This window comes from Aquarana catesbeiana, linkage group LG01 (assembly GCF_042186555.1).
Source record: "Aquarana catesbeiana isolate 2022-GZ linkage group LG01, ASM4218655v1, whole genome shotgun sequence".
Taxonomy (NCBI): domain Eukaryota; kingdom Metazoa; phylum Chordata; class Amphibia; order Anura; family Ranidae; genus Aquarana; species Aquarana catesbeiana.
The window spans coordinates 155,010,588-155,032,203 of NC_133324.1; the positions used below are offsets into that span (position 1 = coordinate 155,010,588).

The following is a 21,616-nucleotide window of genomic DNA, read 5'->3' on the forward strand; positions in this document are numbered from 1 at the left end:
ATCCAGAATTTGTAGTGTTAATATGTGGTCGCACCCCTTTAGATAGTTTAAATACATGTACAAGCTATTAGGATTTGAGCACAGGTATATCTTGTCTCTAAGCTTGTACTCCTTCACACTGCACTTATATGTATATATTGTGTAATCCTAAAAAATATTGCTGTCATTACACATCGCTACCACCAGTCCTCCACCAGTCCTCCTCCGGTCACCTTCTCCACTCTCCTGACCTTGACTAACACAAGCCTTATACTCTATGTTAAGCTATACAGGAAGCGGCGCACAGCGCTAAGGCTGCCGGGAATTGTATTTCAGTCATGAGACACTCTGGTTCTGGAGAGCGGGGATAGAGAGTTTCTAAACTTCAAATCCCGAGATGCATTTCTCTGGAGACTTCCTGTCTCCTCGCCCTCGCTTGAACGGAAGTAGAAAGGCACGGAGGTCACAGTGGTAGTGTCTCCTAGTCTTCAACATGTTCGGTCAGGCTGTCCGCCGGTTCGCGACGTCCGCTATTCGCCGTTCCCACTATGAGGAGGGTCCCGGCAAGGTGAGAATGAGGGGAGAGCTGTGTGTCCTGTCCTGGGTGCAGGCCTCGCACGGGGCTGTGACTGAATGAGGAAGGAAGACGTGCCGCTCTGTACGTGCAATAGGTCTGCGGTGTGCTAGGCCGGGAAAGACATCACACGATGACAATAAGTAGTGTGCTTCCGCACTATATAGCTGGCCATAGGATATCAGGCTGGCCTTGTCCATGTGCCTTACATTAGGGTTTAATATTAGAAAAAAATATTTTCTAGTTTCTGCTATAAAACTTATCCACAGCCCACACTGCCAACTCTGTGAAAGTGATCAGCAGCTCTATAGCTGCCGTTTCGTTTAGTTTGTAGCCGACTAAACAAAACCTTCACAAGCCACCCGCTTGTGATTAAGGCTAGGTTCACACTGCTGCAGTGCGAATTTAGTGTGATTTTGTTCCAATTGCGTTGCGAATTTGCATTGCGAATTCTATATGTGTTCTTGCGACTCTACTGCAAATTTTTCAGTCTGGAGATGAATTCGCATCGCACACGGGTCAAACTCACACAGGACCTTTTTTTTCCCGCAGGTTATATTCGCAGCGCATTGATGTGAACGGCACTAATGTTAATCTATGTAATTCAAATGACTTGCGAATTTAAGCGATCGCAACAGCTGAAATTCGCAATAGAGTTCACAGCAGTGTGAACCTAGCCTTAGGCTGGGTTCACCCCTATGCAAATTGGATGTGGGTTTCTCCGCATCCAATTCGCATAGCAGGAGATTGTGACTGTCTCTCTATGGAGCCGGTTCACATATCTCTGTGGCAGTTGCGGAGCGCACTGCACAGACACGCTGTGCGTCTTTGGCTCCATTTCAGGGCCGAGATTCGGCCCTGAACCGGAGAATGGGGACGCCCAGCGTTCCTGTGCGATCCGCAGCCGGTTCCAGTGTGAACCAAGCCTCAAGGTTCACTCTTTGGACTGTCTACAGGGGATGGTTTCTGGGAGGATTGCCTGCCAAAAGCGATGTGTTCTATATATTTTTTTGTGCCTTGAAGCACTGCTTGGAAGCTGCAGCATTGTAGATGGGATTTTCTGACAGCCATTTCCTGGCTGACCAGTGAGTGGAGAAAAAAAAAAAAGGCGCCTGAATTTAACATACCAACACAGCTATGTGGATGGGGACTACGTGCGGCTGCTCTGGTGCTGTGACATCATAACACTGCACCGTCTTTACACCATGCCTACACTGTGTTAGTGTGACCGCCTGTACTCTCCATGAAGAGTGCGTGTGACAAAGGGGCAATGCAGGATTGTAACAGGAAGTGCTTGCTCAGGGACATACATTGGCAGGATCACTAGGTAGTGCTTTATTAAAATCTGCATTTTTTAAAACGCTGAAAAAAAATATATTTGAAATTCTGTTGACTCCAGCATTCTTAACCACTTCCTGACCTCTCTATAGCCGAATGACAGCCACAGCATGATTGGCCAGTTCTGGGAGAGTGTCATACAATGTCCTCCTGTGATCGTGCATGGCAGCACACTCTTTGATTACTGTGTCCTTTGGACACTGATCTCAGATCAGGTTAAATAATAATAATAAAAAAAAAAAAACAACCACCAAAAGAAAGCTCAAAAAAATTCATATGGGTACAGTGTAGCATGACTGCACAATTTTCAAAGTGCGACAGCGCTGAAGGCTGAAAATTGGCCTGGGCAGGAAGGGGGTTAAAGTACCCAGTAGGAAAGTGGTTAAAGAGAAAAATTATGCCGGAGAAAAAAAAAATCATCATACTCGGCTCTCTGGCTGCCAGTGTCTCCTACCAACCATAATGTTTTGCAGTGTACCCCCTAGTGTGCTGAGACTAGTTAGGTGGAAAGGACAATGCAGTGCTTGTCATGTGCAGAAGTTACATCATCTATGGATGAAGGAGCTCTGTGTGACCTGGAAGAAATAACAGGAATTGTGATTGAAGAAGGGTTCCAAGGTCTGTGTGACATAATTTGCAGATATGCTTTGCATATTGTGACAAGTGCCCACCACAATACTTATCATTGGATGGGCCAAGATTACATCACTTCAGTGCATGGTAGTTCATCTCAGCATTGCTGAAACTGTACACTGAGCTGTGCATGCACATACCGGCAAGTAGGGAACTTTAATGTAGAAGAGACATAGTTCCCCTTTAAGTTCCTCTCTTTTTGTGCAATCAAGACTTTTTAAGATTTTTTTCAGTTATGCTTGGAAATATGATCCATTTGTGTGATAGAAGCTATGTCTATATATGATGGATAATGGTTAATTATTCTTTGCTACATGCAAACACATTACTTATGTGAATGTTGAGAAAATTATAAGTTGGTACAGATGATGATGACATAACCGTATGAGATGACCTGTGATACTGTAAACGCTTTCTGATGTACCAATTATACCTTGCTCTCTCTAATTTCAGGTCTATTAAAAGTTTGCTTAATTTTCTGGTTTGTTTCAATGTTTCCTTCATGTCTTGCAGAACCTGCCCTTTTCTGTGGAAAACAAATGGAGGCTTCTAGCTTTAATGACTGTGTTCTTCGGCAGTGGGTTTACTGCCCCCTTCCTGATCGTCAGACACCAGCTTCTGAAAAAGTAAACCTTCCGAAGAAAACCTAAGGTATGTGCCTAATGTAAGAGCCACAAAACAATTTTTATTGCCAGTCAGGCCCTGTAATAGTTTTAGAATACATTGCTCTGTCTGCATTGGCTGCATATACAAGGCATATGGTAGTAAAAACCCATTGCCTATGAATAAGCATGTACAATATGCAGTGCAACCCATTCACTGTTAAATAGAGGACAGGACACTTATAATCTGTCTACAAGGCGAAGGAGGTCTTGGAGTTCATGTTTATCACTGAGTGCACCATGTGTATGGGTTTAGTCTATCAGTGTTACCAGGTGCTCTTTGAAATCCTTTCTTAAAGCATGGAGGCTGACTACTGTGATTTGACTAAACCTCACACTAGCCTCATGTGCTGTTCTTTTAACCACTTCCCGCCCAGCCTATAGCAAAATGACGGACGGGCGGTGGTTCAGTTATCCTGACTGGGCGTCATTTGACGTCCCGCAGGATAAGCCATGATCGCTGATTTCTTCAAAATTTTCGGTCTTTTTTTTTTTTTATTTTGCAAAAAAATTAAAACCACAGAGGTGATCAAATACCACCAAAAAAAGCTCTATTTGTATGAACAAAATAATAAAAAATTTTGTTTGGGTACAGTGTAGTATGACCGCGCAATTTAAAAAGTGACAGAGCTGAAAATTGGCCTGGGCAGGAAGGGGGGGGGGGGGGGGAGTGCCCGGTATTGAAGTGGTTAACCACTTGTCAGCTACATAACTGTGACTGTACCTAACGGTACTGGTCAGTAGCTTCGGGAACAATCGGGCACTGATAGTTTCTTCACATAGAGATGGCAAGATGGCCACCACTCATCTTTATGCCCTTGGAGGACTGGGTTGACATCCCTTCTGGTCCTCCAGCCATGTAAAAGTGTGTGTGTGTGTGTGTGTGCGTTTTTTTTTTTTTTTTCTTGTAAAGGAGAGATTTGGGGTCTTTTAGACCCCAGATCTCTCCATAAAGCAGACCTGTCATACTGTATTATCGCAAGACATGTTTACATAAAAGTGATGAGAAATGTATTTATTTTAAAAGGGAGTTAAAAAAAGGAATTTTTAAAGCCCTGTGTTTGTGTGCATTAGTGAATGCATACGTAGATGACGCCCACATATGTAAACATTGTTTGCACCACACATGTGAGGCATTGCCGTGAACGTTTAAGCGACGGCAGTAATTCCAGCACTAGCCCTCTAACTCTGAACTGGTAACCTGTAGAAATTTTTAAAGCGTCGCCTATGGAGATTTTCAAGTACCCTAGTTTGGTGCAATTTTAAAGCATGACCTGTTGGGTATCCATTTACTTGGGTAACATCATCTTTCATATTATACAAAAAAATTGGTGTATATATTGGGTTTTGTTTGTGCTGGGGGGATTTTTTTTTTTTTTATTCATTAAACTTTATTCTTTAAAAAAAAAAAAGTGTTTAAAAAATTGCAATCACCGCCATTTTGTTCTCTAGGGTCTCTGGGGGGGGGGGGGGGGGAATTATAGGTAATTTTCTAGCAAAAAATAAAAAAAATAAAGATTTTTACTTGTAAACAACAAAAGTCAGGCTGGGTCCTTAAAGCGGAGCTCCAGTCTCTGAAGTGAAAATTAAGTCAGCAGCTACAAAAACTGCTGACTTTTAATAAACAGCCTAGTCGTGTTCTCCCTGTGTCCTCACTCGCTGGCATATTCACTATGGGCACCTGGCTGTGACCGCTTGCTGCTTCACGTCTGGGAGCCCACTGTGCGAGCGGCGATTCACTCTGTGACTGGTCCCGAAGTCTTCTGGGACCTGTCGTGTGTCCCAGAAGACTTCGGGTGGAGGAGAATGTCTGCTTCTGATCGCCTGTGGGAGTGGGCACCTGTAAAAATCGAGTACCCGCCCCCCCACTCCTCACCTCCTCCCCAAAAGCTCAATTTCACAAATGGTAGCTGGGGAGGGGGTACTGAGAGATGCATATAGGCTACCAGTGTTGATCACATTCTGAAAAAGCTAGGTAGCCGCCTGGTTGTCTTTTTTTACTTTGGTAATTTGAGTACTATCGTGCATCTAGTGAAGTCAGAACACCAGGCGTTCTGTAGTTTAATTGGTCTCCGTAAAACACAGTAAAATGCTTGATTTTATTCAAGTTTGGTGTATGTAGGTTTACAATGGTGTATGACTAGGGATTTATCAGAAATGAATATTTACATACGAGCTTTGTTAAATCATTACAAATTTCTTAGAATTAAAAAAAATAATCTAATTTTAGTAAAAACAATGTGCATGTGATGATTAAGTAACAGTATGAAAAACCGTGATACTGTAAACGCTTTCTGATGCACCAGTTGCTTAAGTTTTATAGCTCAACTTGATTGTTCCTCTTTTCATTCTGTTGTGTTTTTTTTTTTTTGTTTTTTTGTTTTAGGTTCAGTGGACCGTCTTGACAAAGAATTTCCTAGCCATGAATGGATTGTAAATAAATACGTACATATGATATTTGTCTCTGGTATGTTTCAACCATCCTATATAAATATATGAATCTAACTTGACTGAGTTACTGTAGTGTTTGCGGAGAAACCACAACAAATGGTGCATTTTTTTTCCCCTATACAAGATTATAGACTTGGAGGGTTAAACACACTTCTGCCACCCCCCCCCCCCCCCCCCCACTGAGTTCTTCGGTGCAAAGTCTAATCACTGCTTTTCTAGGTGGTATATTGGCTGTCCATTGAAATGGGTGAAAAAAAACACACTGGGGTTGATTTACTAAAACTGGAGAGTTTACAATCTCATGCAGCTCTGCATAGAAACCAGCTTTTTTCAGCTTTTCTTTTTTACAAAGATTTTCAGAAAATGCTGACAGGCAGGCCCACACATCAAAGATCTCAGAGGATTGGGCTTACAAGCATTACAATTACCTTTTTAATGGGATTGTCCATGGTCTTAGATACAGAGCACTGAATAAAGGAAGGCTGAGGGGGCAGCATGTAGATGTGCCACGTATCTGAAATGTTGATCATTTGCTGTATTTGGGAGGTGGCAAGTGCCAGCACAGTAGAATTGAACCTAATCACAAGCTTCATGGTTGGTTGTTTGCCATTAGAGAATATTTACTACAGGTTTGCTTACAGGCCTACTCTACCCTTAGCAACATGTATTCAGGGTGCAACATGTTGCTAGGCATCCTCACTCCTTGGGGCTCTGCCCACATAGCTGCTTCATTCGAATGAATAAACTACAATTCCTCACTGCCACCATGGGAGACTATCGTAGTCTATTGACACTCTTCCTGCTCTCTAACTGAAAACACTACAAGCAGAGAGCTGGATAAAGAGTTTGCAGGAGCCTGAGGTTGCACATGTAATCCACTGATCTCTGGTGCAATGCTTTTCAGGCTCATGTAAGGAGAAAATAATAAATGCCCTTTTATTTTTGCGGGGGGGGTTTAATACCATCAGTATTGTAATAAAACAAAAGTGACAATCCAATATAAGCTTACTACCAAAAAATAAAAATCTTTGTTGTGATTGCTGCCTGTCTGATATCCATCGCTCAACAACTTCTTGGATTTCTCCCCTCGTCTTTCAGAACAGCACCTGGAGAGAGCGCAGCTCCACCCACTTTTCCCAGGAAACACTGCAGTCAGTTTTTTCTTTAAAGACTGGACACTTGCACCAAGGCCTCAGTTGTAGTGTTTCCTCCGCCATGGTGGAAGCGCTGCAGGGAGCCAGGGGTGTGCTGCGCTGTCTCCAGGTGGAGAGAGTATGGGGCATACCGGTATTCTTTTGTCTTTGCTACAGGCCAGCCCAGCTTCCTCCCTTACATGTGGGGAAGGCTCTGGCGTCCTCCCCTCTTCATACCCGGCGAGGGTCAGGCTGCTGGGGGTCCCCGCTCCTTCAAACTGGCGGCTAGGCTAAAAGGAGCGGCGTCTCCCTTCTTCCCCAAAGCCTCAGCCTTCCGGGTTCCGGTGGCGAGCGCGTCACTACGGTCGGGGGTGGGACTTCTAGCGACGCGGCTTCCGGCCGCTGGAATGCAGGAGGAGAGGTCGGCCTCTTCCAGCTGACGTCATTTCTGGCCCTCGCAGTGGCGAGCGGTCTGGGAAATTTGAAATAAAATGGCACCAAAAGCCATTGGGAATCCTTGCAGTATGGAGGAGGAACAAACGGTGATAGCAGGAGCCACACAAGTCAGCCAGGCCCAAGTAAGCGGGGACAACGGTCTCTGTATCTTACTCTATGGGCATGTTTTATTCTCCCTCTTCTAATTCTGGGAATTTAAGAGCCTGCAACACTCTTCCTGTATGTTGAATCAGGAAGTAAGTGTGTTTAATTGTTGTAAAGTAAATCTGTGGGGGGATTTACTGGCTGATCTCAAGTAGAGGGGTTAGTGTTAGCTCCTCCCATTTTTTTGTTAAGTGTTATGCAAAGCCTGCATTGCAGACTTAGTGAAGGAGGAGACCACTCCTACTACACCTGTGGCTTAGCAAGGAGAATTATTGAACTCCTTCAGAAAGGAATTGGGCGATACTTTTGAGACATTCAGGTCTTATCTTGACAAGCGTCCAGCTGCAGGTAGCAGCTCAGTACCTCGTTCCCAGTCATCTGTTTCTACATATAGAGGGGGCAGTGACTCAGAAGAGGAAGATCATAGCGTGGTTACAGAATCAGAGGAAGAAGCGGAGAAAGAATCTTCTTCTTCCCGCTACAAATTATCCCTAGAGGAGGTGGATGATCTTTTAAAAACTATCCACACTACTCTAAATATTATAGAGGATAAAACCCTATTGTCGTTACATGATAAAATGTTTCAGGGCATGGGTGAAGTGAAGCACAGGGTGTTTCCGGTGCATAAGTTTCTGTCAGAAACAATAAAAAGGGAATGGAAGGACCCAGGGAGGGCCCCTTTCTTTTCTAGATCCCTCAAACGCAGGTTTCCCTTTGAAGAGGATAGCTCCCAGGTTTGGAACAAAAAACCAAGACTGGATGCAGCTTTCTCTCAGGTGTCGAGGAACACTGACCTTGCGTTTGAGGATATGGGTATACTTAAGGATCCCATGGATAAAAGGGCTGACTCCCTACTCAAGAAAGCTTGGGATTCCACCCTAGCAAATTTAAAGCCAGCTATGTCTTCAACAGTGGTGGCCAGGAACTTAGAGCATTGGCTGGAACAACTAAAAGCTCATATCAAGGCAGAAACTCCTCGTAAGGATCTTTTGGAGACACTACCGGTACAACTGAAGGCAGTAGGATACATAGATGCTTCAGCTGAATCAGAATGTCAGCCAGATCCTCTGCATTAGGAGACATGGACAGGGGATACAGCCTCAAAGACCAAGTGGGGTCTTTGAGGCTGTATACCCTGACCTTTTGAGGGGGATTTGGTTTTTGGCCAGGGTCTTGAAGCCATACTTGAAAGAACGGCTGACAAGAAAAACGCCTTCCCCATAAAGAAAAAGGTGATCCCTCAGGGCAATAAAAATGTTTGTCCTTTTAGGAAAACCTCCGACACAAAGGAGACGGGTTATAAAAGACCTTGGAGGTCTCAGAGAGGCAGGGGCAAGTCAGGAGTACTATTTCGCCCCCCCTACCCCAAATACTAAGAGCCAGTGACTGTCCTCCGACTGTGGGAGCAAGGTTACAAACCTTCTTTCCACAGTGGCCGAGGATAACAGACAGTTCGTTTATCCTCAAAACGATAAGAGGGTTACAGACTGGAGTTCTCCCAACCCCCGCCTGTTCGGTTTTATATAACTCGGGCTCCCCGAGACCCAGAGAAGCTTACAGCAATGTCTACAATCCTACAGGAATTAATTCAGCAGAAGGTGATCATAAATGTTCCCCCCCAAAGAAGTGGAACAGGGGTGCTATTCGCACATATTTCTGGTGAGAAAGCCTTCGGGCAAATTCAGATTAATTCTGAACCTGAAGATTCTCAACAGATCGGTCAGGTACAAGAAATTCAAAATGGACACGATCTTTTCAGTAAAGGGTCTTTTGAACTGTTTTATGGCATCCATAGACCTGAGGGATGCATATCTCCATGTGCCTATAGTACCAGCATCCCAAAAGCACCTCAGATTTGCAATCAGGAGGGCAGAGTCTATCCTACATCTTCAGTTCAGAGCTCTTCCTTTCGGGCTGTCGTCCTCTCCGAGGATATTCACAAAGATCTTGGCAGAGGCCTTAGCCCCACTCAGAATAGAGGGAATCTCGATTGTCCCATATTTAGACGATCTCCTAATATTTGCCAAGACAAGAGACATGTTAGGGAAAGATCTGGAAAGGACAAAGAGACATCTGGAGAGTCTTGGTTGGATAATAAACAAGGAAAAATCAAACATGATTCCATCACAGATAATAAAATTCCTAGGTTATACTATCGATTCCATACAGGAGAGAATCTTCCTCCCTGAGGAAAAGATAGAAAAACTTCAGAGTGCACTAAAAAAGACACAGATAAACCTACCAATTTCCATCAGGGCAGCTATGTCTTTCTTGGGGCTCCTTACTGCATCGATACTAGCAGTACAGTTGGCACGTTTCCACGCAAGGGATCTTCAGCAGGCAATCCTAAGAAATTAGTCCTATGGAGAGCCCCTGGAAAAAATGATAAAAATGCCACCTCGAGTTCAGAGGAAGCTCTGGTGGTGGAGGAGCCACTCCAATCTGGACAGGGGCCTGCTCTGGTGTTTCCCCGGGGAGAGGAGGTTGACAACGGATGCAAGTTCTTGGGGTTGGGGCGTCCACCTGGAAGGACCGATGGCTCAGGGGAATTGGACGAACAGGGAAGCCAGGAGATTCTCCAATTGGAGGGAACTAAGGGCTATTCTCCTAGAACTATGGGCTTTCGAGAAACTAGTCCAGGGTCACCATGTCCAAGTTCTATCGGACAATGCCACAGCAGTGGCATATATTACAAGGCAAGGGGGCACGAGAAGCAAAGTCTTGCTAGCCTCGTCCCTTCAGATTTTATCCTGGGTGGAAAACAACTTAAGGTCCCTAACAGCTGTACACTTAAAGGGAGACCTGAATCTAGTAGCCGACTTTCTAAGCAGAGAAAAGATACTAGAAGCAGAGTGGAGTCTAAACACAGAGGTATTCCAAAAATTTACAGAAAAATGGGGAGTTCCTCAGATAGACCTGTTCGCATCCCAGAAGAACTCAAAGGTGAAGGCCTATTTTTCACTAAACAGGCAAGATCAAGCGAGAGGATTGGATGCGCTGACACAACCGTGGAACTTTCACTTGTGCTACGCCTTTCCCCCCTTTCAAATGATCCCTTTGGTTTTAAAGAAACTACAAGAGACCACAAGTATGATTCTAGTGGCTCCTTTTTGGCCCAAGAGGCCCTGGTTTGCAACTATACAGAGGATGGCGGTGAAACCTCACTGGGTTCTTCCACTTCAAAAAGATCTCTTAACCCAGGGACCCCTTCAGCATCCAAATATCGACCAGCTCAAGCTGACGGGGTGGTTACTGAAGAGCAGATTCTAAAAAGAAAAGGCTTTTCAGATAAACTGGTGTCGACCCTGTTAAGTAGCCGAAAAAAGGTTACCAGAGTTATTTATTTTAAAACGTGGAAGCGGTTTAATTCCTGGTGCATGACCAAAACATTCTCACCACAGGAATTATTAGAGTTTCTCCATGAAGGAATGGAGATGGGAGTACCCTGAAGGTCCAGGTGGCCGCCTTGTCGGTTTTTCTTGAGAGAAAGTTATCTCAAGAGCCGCTTATAATTAGATTTTTCAAGGCATTGGCCAGAGCTAGGCCAATACCTTTTAAATTTTTTCCTAAATGGGATTTATCATTGGTTCTACAGGGTTTGATCAAAAGACCTTTTGAACCTCCAGAGGAAGCGACAATAAAATTATGGTCGCTCAAATTAGTTCTTTTGGTAGCAGTTACCTCGGCCAGAAGAGTAAGCGAGTTGCAAGCTCTATCTATAATAGAGCCCTTTTGCTATATATTTCCAGACCGGGTAGTGCTAAAAACTGACCTGGGTTTTTTGCCAAAAGTTGCAACCGCTTTTCATAGGGCACAAGAAATAATTCTACCTACTCTTTGCCCTACACCATCCAACTATAAGGAGGAGTCTTTTCATACTCTGGATGTGAGAAGGTGTTTACTTCATTATTTAGAAATCACGAGAGAGTTTAGGAAGTCAAATGCTCTTTTTATTCTTTTCTCTGGATCACGTAAGGGTTATAGCGCTTTCAAAAGCACTATAGGCAGATGGCTGAGAAATCAGTGAAGCCTATAGAGCTTCAGGGGCTGATCCTCCCACGGGGATAAAGGGCAGTAGCAACGTCCTGGGTGGAAAGAGCAGGGGCTTCTCCAGGTCGGATCTGTAAAGTGGCCATGTGGACAAGCTTCTCCATCTTCCACCGCCACTATAGGTTGGACTTGCTATCAGCATCGGAACAATCGTTTGGCAGGAAAGTCCTGCAGGCGGTGGTCCCACCCTAGAGTAAGTACTCTTTTATCATCTCCAGGTGCTGTCCTGAAAGACGAGGGGAGAAAAACCCTACTTAGACTTACCGGTAACGGTATTTCTACGAGTCTTTCAGGACAGCGCCGATGACCCACCCTAATTTTATAAAATGTGGTGTTATTGTTATGTTTTGCTTATCTAATTTCAGCATGGCTGGAGGTATTCTGAGAACAACTGAGGCCATGGTGGAAGTGTCCGATCTCTAAAGAAAAAAACTGACTGCAGTGTTTCCTGGGAAAAGTGGGTGGAGCTGCGCTCTCTCCAGGTGCAGTTCTGAAAGACTTGTAGAAATACCGTTACCGGTAAGTCTAACTAGGGTTTTTCCTGCATGCTTTGCAGCTTCCCCTCAATTTCTAAGAACTGCATATCCCACGGTACCTTGCTGCCTTCAAGTATAGACACAGCAGTACCTACTCCCAGGACATATGTGACATAGAATTAAGGAAGTAAATATGTTGGGATCTGTACCAAGTAAGTTTGCAAACTTAAAGATCACTCAGATTAATAGGAGTAGCCTACAGATAATTGAAATTCAGTGTGGCATTTAATGATTTTACGTTTTGCACTTCAGTCTCTGGGCAGAGAGCCAGATAACTAGCACTTTCAGAATGATTTTTGATGGACAGGTATAAATTTAGTGTGAAGAAACAATTGGCGCCAAAATAAAAATAATCTAAATATCCCCGCGGCTGCTGTAACACTCAGTGATTCACCACACTTACAGTGCAGCGCTGTGTCTCTTTGAATCATTATATAAAAAAATGATTAGACAATCCCTATTTTCCATACAATGATAAATATCACAGTGCAACCAGTCTGTGAAAAATTATGAAAAAACTCATTTTCTTGGTGAAGAAACAGTTTATATATCTTAATGTGTGAAACACAATCACCGCTGTGTATATCCGTCCTCTCTGGGATCAATAACACCATCCCCAGCCAAATTGCCTGCTCACCTCACAGATGAGTTAAAAACTCAGGAAAAGATCTTTCATTCCTCCATGATCGCTCTCCTCCACGTCCTAATAGCAGGAACTCCTATATTCCCCAGGCTGCATGTTTGTACAGGAAACTCCCTCCTTACAGCTCAGCTCCGCTCTTCTCAATACAATTAATGACATGTAATAACAAAACACAGCTACCATAGTGCTCTCTGTTTGTACTTTTACTTGTACTTAAAATGCCCCCAACAAAAGGCACACTTGCGAGATCCAAAGGTTAAAACAGCATATATAAAAAAAAGTCCGCTCGTTCATCACGGGCATGGACTCACGATCACTGTGTGACATCACAGGCTCGGCTCCTCTCCTCTAAATGCATGTCGCCCTCTCCTTGGGCTTCATCAGTAGATGGGCGAGCTGCTTCCCCTGAGCCTTTATATAATCTAATGTTGCCTAGGCAACCCTTCAGGCATCGCCACGGCCGTCAGTGTCTGTGGACACTCCCGCTTCCTGTAGACTACGGAACACAAATTCTTGTACTAGAAAGTGTGTCACCAAAGCAGGATAACCAATTTATGCAACTCAAAAACGTTCTCCACAACCTGAACCACGGCAACCTCCCGTTACATTCTAAAACAGGAATTAATAAATACATATGCCTAAAATTGCAATATAAACCTGTAATGTTTATTACTCCTATACAATTTTACACAATACCAATTATATAAAGTCTTGTAAACAGTCCCCATATAACACTCCCTCATCGGGGGCGAAACTTCTTTATAAGAAATTTTTTTTTTAAATTATAGTTCCAATTTTATACTGATTATTTGCCCTATTTATATATTATGTATGCACCTATTTAACCATTATAAATAAAGCAGTTAAGGTCGAAATCTATGTTGAGCTCCCTGGGCGCTAAGACCTGGGTCTCATATATCCAGGCTGACTCACGTTGACTTAGGGCTCCTATTATGAACCTCTCTGAAGTACTTAGAAACGCAATATTCCCTCTTCCCTTTTCTAATATTATTATGTTCACGTACCCTTACCAGTAGAGGTCTGGAAGTACAGCCAACATACTTGAGTTTGCACAGACATTCCAGCACATACACCACCCCCTCAGAGGAACATGTTATAAATACTTTACTTTTATGGACCCTTCCTGTAACCGTAGCAACACATTTATTCCTCTTTTTGACATTGCTACCTTTGGTGGTCTTGCATGCTAAGCACCTACCGCACGCATAAAAACCTGTTTAGAAAAGGTGCCAATGTTCCTATTTTTCTACTACGGGGTCTAACACTCCAGGAGCTAGAATATTTCTTAAGTTTGGTGCTTTTTTATATACGAATGAGGGAAGGGGGGGGGACACCCACTAGGACTTTATCCCTCAGCAGTACATTCCAATGCTTTCTTTTCTGATTATATTTTCTACCTTATTCTCTTGAATATTATAGCCTAAGGCCCCTTTCACAGGGACGGATAGAATAGTGCTTTTAGCTGCGGATTTTCTAGTTTTCTACCGCAGCTAAAAGCACACAATGCTTTCCTATGGCCCCATTCACACACTGCGTTTAGCTGCGATTTAGTTACATGCAGTTCTGTGTGGATAGAAAAAATAGAATTCCAGGAGAGATTTAGTGCAGCTATCTGCACATAACTGCAGGTAATCGCAGTGTACTATTCCTCCTGCGGATAGCAGCGGCAAGAAGGAAAGAAAAGCAACAGGAAGCACATCAGAAATGTCAAGAATGTTCCAAACGCAGCCGCACGTAAAGACACGTAAACGCAGGTAATCTAACTGTACAAATGTAGCTGATCGCAGTGCCTGGAGTCTTGAATTTCACAGAACATATTATATGCTTTTACCTGCGGCAGAACAGCCGTCTGTGTGAAAGACGCCTAATACAATCCTATATTCATCTCCTTCATTCCTTCCAACCTTTTCTTTTGTTACCAGTAACTCTTTCCTTTCCATATTCTTAACCGTCTCCAGCTGTTTATTGACAAAACTCAGCTACGAATAAGCATCCAAATGATGTGAAACGCGTTAGCAGTCTACCACCCTGTACGTCTCTGCAATTGACTGTATTGTTGGATTTTATTGAAATAAAGATGTCCTTATCCCAGAGTGCGGCCATCCAGGATTTCTTACTACCTTGTTGACAAACTCCTGTCGTAGCCTTTTTGTATAAACTTCTCCTCAAACAGTGCTGCCTGTTCCTCGACTTCTTCCTTCCTTGTACAGTTCCTTCTCAATCTGACAAACTGCCCTCTTGGGATGTTCAATAACCAGGGTTTATGGTGGCAGCTGTCTATAGCAATATATCCATTCCTATCTGTAGGTTTACAATAATTTTTGGTAAAGATCTCCCTTTCATGTACATACATCTCTACATCCAAGAACACCATATTCTGTTTATCATAATTCCATGTTAGTTTTATATTTTTATCATTTTGATTTAACCTGTCCATGAAGGAGAGGAGACTAGCCTCATCCCCCCTCCATATCATGAACAGGTCATCTATAAATCTATGGTAGATGACTAACTCATCTGGTCTATGTTAGAAGACCACCTCTGACTCCCAGTGGAGTGGGCACAAAATGGGCCCCCACAGCTACACCAGTCTCCTGTAGATAATAACCCCCATCATACCAAAAGTAGTTGTGCAGTAATCCAAATTCCATACACTGCAAGTGGTATCTATATTGTTTCTTATCCACAGTATAATTCTTTAATGCCCATTTGACATCTTTCTTGGCATCTGTGTGTTCAAACACGGTATACAGAGAGCCCACGTCTGCTGTTACCAGAAAAATGTGAGAGTTGTCAATTCTTATGTTCTCTAAAATCTGCAGTAGGTGTTTGGTGTCTTTGGTGACACACTTTCTAGTACAAGAATTTGTGTTCCGTAGTCTACAGGAAGTGGGAGTGTCCAGAGACATTGCTGACGCCCGTGGCGATGCCTGAAGGGTATCAGGCATATCAGGTAAAATAATTTAAGAACTTGGTATAGTTAAAACTGTAATAGCAGCGAGAGATAGTCTCCAGTTTCTATCACTCACGTATTATGATTTTAAATGTAGTAAGTTCTTAGGGATCCTAAGAAGGTTAATAGGCAAAAGCTAAGAGGCATAACTGTGTGGTGCATTTGTAAAGATACACATCAGGGCTACATCAGAGAAGGGTTTTGTCCTTGAAAATCAAAGCAAATTTGTCAAGACCTGTCTTAGGTCATCATTGCCTGGACCAAGGGGAATCCCTCCATCCCACATCTTCAATTTCCTGTGTGAGAAAGGGGGACCCCAGATGTGTTCAGCAAATGAATCCTGTTTGTGGCCAGAACCAAGGATCTTCTAGCACTGCCATATGATGCTCTGGTAATCCCAAGGATTCCTTTAAGGTTAAAATGTGCCCTCTCTCCAGTGTGGATTTTTCCTCGACTGCTCTGCAAGATAGAAGAAGGGAACAAAGCTTTGAATCTCAAGAACTCTCATGTACCAAACTGGCCCAGAAGAACCTGGTACACAGACATACTCAAACTCCTAGGAAAAGACCCCTAGCCTCTCCAAAACAGGCCAGACCTGCTCTCCTGATACCCCCTGTAGCTTCACAGTCCCTGGCTTCAATTGCATGCTTTTGAAGAGGGTTTATCTGATTCTGTCATTCCCACATTATTTAAGGTTAGAAAAATCTACCATACCTGGAGAAATTTTTGTTTTTGTTTGGTGTGAACACTGGCATTTGAACCCCAGGGACTACTCAATACGTCATATTTTGGCTTTTTTGTAGTCAGGACTTGACAAAAATGTAGTACTAAGCACTCTTAACCACTTCAGCCCTGGAAGGATTTACCCTCTTAATGACCAGGCCATTTTTTGCGCTACGGCACTACGTTGCTTTAACTGACAATTGCGCAGTCGTGCGACGTTGTACACAAAAAAAATTGATGTTTTTTTTTAACTACAAATAGAGCTTTCTTTTTGAGTATTTGATCACCTCTGCGGTTTTTATTTTTTGCGATATAAACAAAAAAAAGAGCAACAATTTTGAAACAAAATATTTTTTACTTTCTGCTATAAAACATATCCAATAAAAATATGTAAAAAAATCTAATTTCTTCATCAACTTAGGCCAATTTGTATTCTGCTACATATTTTTGGTAAAAAGAATCCCAATTAGCGTATAGTGATTGGTTTGTGCAAAAGTTATCGCGTCTACAAACTATGGGATAGATTTAGGGACTATTTTTTATATCAGTAATGGCAAAGATCAGCGATTTTTAGCGGGACTGCGACGGACAAATTGGACACTAAGTGACACTTTTTGGGGACCAGTGTCCACCAATACAGTGATCAGTCCTAAAACAAAATGCACTGACACTGTATAAATGACACTGGCAGGGAAGTGGTTAACATTGGGGCAATCAAAGGGTTAAATGTATTCCATATGTGTGCTTTCTAACTGTGGGGAATGCTGACACTAGACAAAGAGAGAGATCCGGTTCTGTTCCCGATTAATAGGAATCACAGATCTCTCTCTTCCTCTGTGACAGAATGACAGTCTGCCTTGTTTGCATAGGCAAACCGCCCTTCTGTCATTCCCCGGAACGATCGCTGGTGGCCGGTGGCCATCGCGACCGCCAGACTTGCTGATTGGCTCCCGCTGTGTCCAATCACAGCAAAAGCGGGTCGCCGGCGGCGCGAACACACCCCAGACCAGGAAGTGTGAACAACATACAGGTACGTTGTTTCGCGCAGCCAGGCCACCCTGCTGCAGTATATGTATGGTGGGCGGTCCGGAAGTAGTTAAGGGAAAGATTTCAGCCTTGTCCATCCTATTGCAAAGCCTTTGGCTTCTCTCTCTTATAAAAACTGTTTTTCAAGATGTCTAATGGATCAGATTACCATTACAGCAGCCTGTGATTCCTTGGGATCTAAATCTAGTTCTCTCTAGCCTGCAGAAACCACCCTTGAACTCATGAGGGAACTCCCTTTGGGTGATCTCTCCTGCAAAGATGAAACACGTTGACTATCACAGCGACTGTATTGACATTCTAACTGCGATACCCAGGGACTGGTTGTTTGTGTGATCATGACCTAAAATTGTTTTTAATATTTTGCTTGTATGTGTCACAACTGTTTTTAATATAAGAATTAATAAAATTGGATGGGATTTCTTTTAACTGAGTTGGGTTTACTATTGGAGACATAGGCAAAGTCCCATTGTTTTGTTTTTTTTGGTTTTGATTTATATGAATAGAGATGAAGCCTCCTCTGGTAAGATTTTATGTAATATGAAGGTCATCACATATGTGTCTATTGTATGGTCCAAATAGTGAGTACCTTTACACGTGTATGGGTGTAAAAATTCTAGCTCCCAGATTTTTTTACTGATTCAAACGCAGTGCTAATTTACAGATTTTCAGGCTAAATATTACAAAACATAGATATTTCAATTATTTTCTAAATAAGGCATGTTTTTTTAAGCTACTTTTGAGATTATTTGTTAGTTTAACACTGAAATTGCTGAAATGATGTGATTGCAATGAAAGCAGATATTCCGATTTAGAAATTGGTTTGAAAAAAACACATGGCTAGGAAAATGTTTCAGGTTTTTTTTTTTTTCTAAAACATAGAAACATTTAGGCCCCTTGTGGACAGAGCGGACTCCGCCAAGCGGATCCACCTGCTCAGCGAGGGACCTGTCCGTAATGCAGAGCGGACACGGACACAGCCCGCTCTTATATATGGGGCAGTCAGATAAAAATGGACTGCTTGTCTGCATCCATCTGACTGTCATCCAATCCACTGGATGGATGGGGAATCCATCTGTCTGTTTTTAGCGGACAGGATCAGATCAGATGTCGGCGGGTGCCAGTAGACATATGTCTGCTGACATCTGCCAATTCATAGAAAGCTATGGACTTCTAAAAAATGGCTTCAGTATTGGAAGGGTTCTGTAGTAACAGAAGAGGTGGACATCTTAGTGGTTGGCTTCCTTTTCCTCTTCGCCTATGCTCTAGAGGGACTGACTGGCCTCTAAAGGCTGCACTAGGGAGCAGGTGATATCACTAGAGGGAGGAGGAAGGGAGCAAAGAGCCCAGAAACTCCATGCAGCTGGGCAGCAGAAAGGTGCAATCTCTAGGGTGTTGTGATACATTGGTAGGAGTGCTGGGAGTTTTAGAATATATATATATATACACACACACACACACACACACACACACACACACACACACACACACACACACACACACACACACACACACACACACACACACACACACACACACACACACACACACCTGTTAAAAGGTCAGGTTTCTGTGATGTAAAAAATTACACAGAGATAAATAATTTCAGAACTTTTACCACCTTTAATGTGACCTATAAACTGTACAACTCAATTGAAAAACAAACTTACACTTTTTTTTAGGGGGGGGGGGGGGCGCGGGGTAAAAAAAAAAAAAAATGCAGTTGCATAAGTGTGCACACCCTCTTATAACTGGGGATGTAGCCATGTTCAGAATTAAGCAATCACATTCAAACTCATGTTAAATCGGAGTCAGTACACACCTGCCATCATTTAAAGTGCCTCTGATTAACTCCAAATAAAGTTCAGATGTTCTAGTAGGTCTTTTCTGACATTTTCTTAGTCGCATCCTACAGCAAAAGCCATGGTCCACAGAGAGCTTCCAAAGCATCAGAGGGATCTCATCATTAAAAGGTATCAGTCAGGAAAAGGGTACAGAAGAATTTCCAAGGCATTAAATATACCATGAAACACAGTGAAGACAGTCATCATCAAGTGGAGAAAATATGGCACAATAGTGACATTACCAAGAACTGGACGTCCCTCCAAAATTGAAGAAAAGACAAGTAGAAAACTGGTCAGGGAGGCTGCCAAGAGACCCACAGCGACATTAAAGGAGTTGCAGGAATATCTGACAAGTACTGGCTGTGTGGTACATGTGACAACAATGTCCCGTATTCTTCATATGTTTGGGCTATGGGGTAGAGTGGCAAGACATAAGCCTTTTCTTATGCAGAAAAGCATCCAAGCCCAGCAAAATTTTGCAAAAACACATCAGAAGTCTCCCAAAAGCATATGGGAAAATGTGTTATGGTCTGATGAAACCAAGGTTGACATCTTTGCCCATAATTCCAAAAGATATGATCGGCGCAAAAACAACACTGCACATCACAAAAAGAACACCATCCCCACAGTGAAGGTGATGGCAGCATCATGCTTTGGGGATGTTTTTCTTCAGCTGGAACAGGGGCCTTATTCAAGGTAGAGGGAAATATGAACAGTTCCAAATACCAGTCAATATTGGCACAAAACCTTCAGGCTTCTGTTAGAAAGCTGAACATGAAGAGGAACTTCATTTTTCAGCATAACGACCCAAAGCATACATCCAAATCAACAAAGGAATGGCTTCACCAGAAGAAAATTCAAGTTTTAGAATGGCCCAGCCAGCGCCCAGACCTGAATCCGATTGAAAATCTGTGGGGTGATCTGAAGAGGGCTGTGCACAGGAGATGCCCTCGCAATCTGACAGATTTGGAGTGTTTTTGCAAAGAAAAGTGGGGAAATATTGCCAAGTCAAGATGTGCCATGCTGATAGACTCATACTCAAAAAGACTGAGTGCTATAATAAAATCAAAAGGTGGTTCAACAAAGTATTAGTTTAACCACTTGCCGACTGCCCGCCGTCATTATATAAGGGGAATACCGTTGTTATGGCGGCAGCTAGCTGCCGCCATAACCCCGGTTGCCTGTTCAACAGTGGGCGGTTGGCTTTCAGATAAAAGTGGTCTCAGCGGCGGATTTGCCACAAGATCACTTTTATCAGGGAGAGGGGCCGCCCCGGCCCACCGAGCTCTCATGCAGAAGCGAACGCATACGTTGCGCCCGCATATGAAAACGGTGTTCAAACCACACATGTGAGGTATCGCCGTGATTGTTAGAGTGAGTGCAATAATTCTAGCACTAGACCTCTGTGACTCAAAACTGGTAACCTGTAAAAATGTTTTAAACGTCGCCTATGGAGATTCTTGAGGGTCAAAGTTTGTTGCCATGCCACGACCGGGCGCAATTTTGAAGCATGATATGTTGGGTATCAATTTACTCGGCGTAACATTATCTTTCACAATATATAAAAAAAGAGCTAACTTTACTAGTAGAGAAAAAGAGATCGCTGCTCACATGTGATGCAATCGGTAACACTCAAATGTTGCTTCTGTGAGGTGGGGTGTACACCCTGCAACTGCAGCAGAAAACATGGAACAGAGAATCTTCGGATCGGCAGCACACCCACACAGAAAGTAAAGTATAAAGTCTTTATTGAAGCATAAATAATAAAAGCACTGGATGGGTACAGGCAGGGGAAATGCAGGTAGGTTGACGCATTTCACACTATTGAAGTGCTTTTCAAAACCACAGTACCCATTCTGTACCCAACCAGTGCTTTTAATATTTATGCTTCAATACTTTACTTTCTGTGTGGGTGTGCTGCCGATCCAAAGATTCTCTGTTCCATGGGCTAACTTTACTGTTGTCTTATTTTTTAATTTAAAAAAGTGTACTCTTTCCCAAAAAATTGAGCTTGTAAGACTGCTGCGCAAATATAGTGTGACAGAGGATTGAAACGACCGCCATTTTATTCTCTAGGGTGTCTGAAAAAAAATATAATGTTTGGGGGTTCTAAGTAATTTTCTAGCAAAAAAAAAAAAGATTTTAACTTGTAAACACCAAATCTCAAAACGGGGCTTGGTCCTTAACCACTTGCCGACCGCCTCACGCATATATACGTGAACAAAATGGCACGGGCAGGCAAAATCACGTACCTGGCACCTGATTGCCTTCCCGTGGGCGGGGGGTCCAATCGGACCCCCCCCGGTGTCAGCGGCGGTCGGCTTCGGTCTGGGAGCATTGAGAGGCGAGGGGGAGGCCATCCGATCGTGGCCCCCCCCTCGCGATCGCTCCCAGCCAATGAGAAACATCCCCTGCCTGTGTATAGTACACAC

The 21,616-nt window shown here is 43.3% G+C and overlaps 1 protein-coding gene and 2 non-coding genes across 3 annotated transcripts; all 3 read left to right on the forward strand.

Moving 5' to 3' along the window:
* The first annotated feature begins 374 nt into the window (after nucleotides 1-374).
* COX7C (cytochrome c oxidase subunit 7C) lies at nucleotides 375-5,691 on the forward strand. Its single transcript, XM_073624466.1, has 3 exons — nucleotides 375-547; nucleotides 3,038-3,175; nucleotides 5,573-5,691. Exons 1-2 carry the CDS (start codon nucleotides 473-475, stop codon nucleotides 3,152-3,154), a joined length of 192 nt encoding a protein of 63 aa, XP_073480567.1. The 5' UTR covers nucleotides 375-472; the 3' UTR covers nucleotides 3,155-3,175; nucleotides 5,573-5,691.
* On the forward strand, nucleotides 2,884-2,947 carry LOC141125037 (small nucleolar RNA Z39). Its single transcript, XR_012241339.1, has one exon. It is a non-coding gene; the product is annotated as a small nucleolar RNA Z39 (small nucleolar RNA).
* Nucleotides 5,427-5,488, forward strand: LOC141125036 (small nucleolar RNA Z39). The gene has a single exon (XR_012241338.1). It is a non-coding gene; the product is annotated as a small nucleolar RNA Z39 (small nucleolar RNA).
* Nucleotides 5,692-21,616: the final 15,925 nt, after the last annotated feature.

Bases quoted from the DNA above. Each gene is read 5' to 3' on its own strand.
- COX7C (XM_073624466.1), top strand. From the start codon at position 473: ATGTTCGGTCAGGCTGTCCGCCGGTTCGCGACGTCCGCTATTCGCCGT. The intron at 548-3,037 runs GTGAGAATGAGG...CATGTCTTGCAG, and splicing joins ATGAGGAGGGTCCCGGCAAG to AACCTGCCCTTTTCTGTGGA.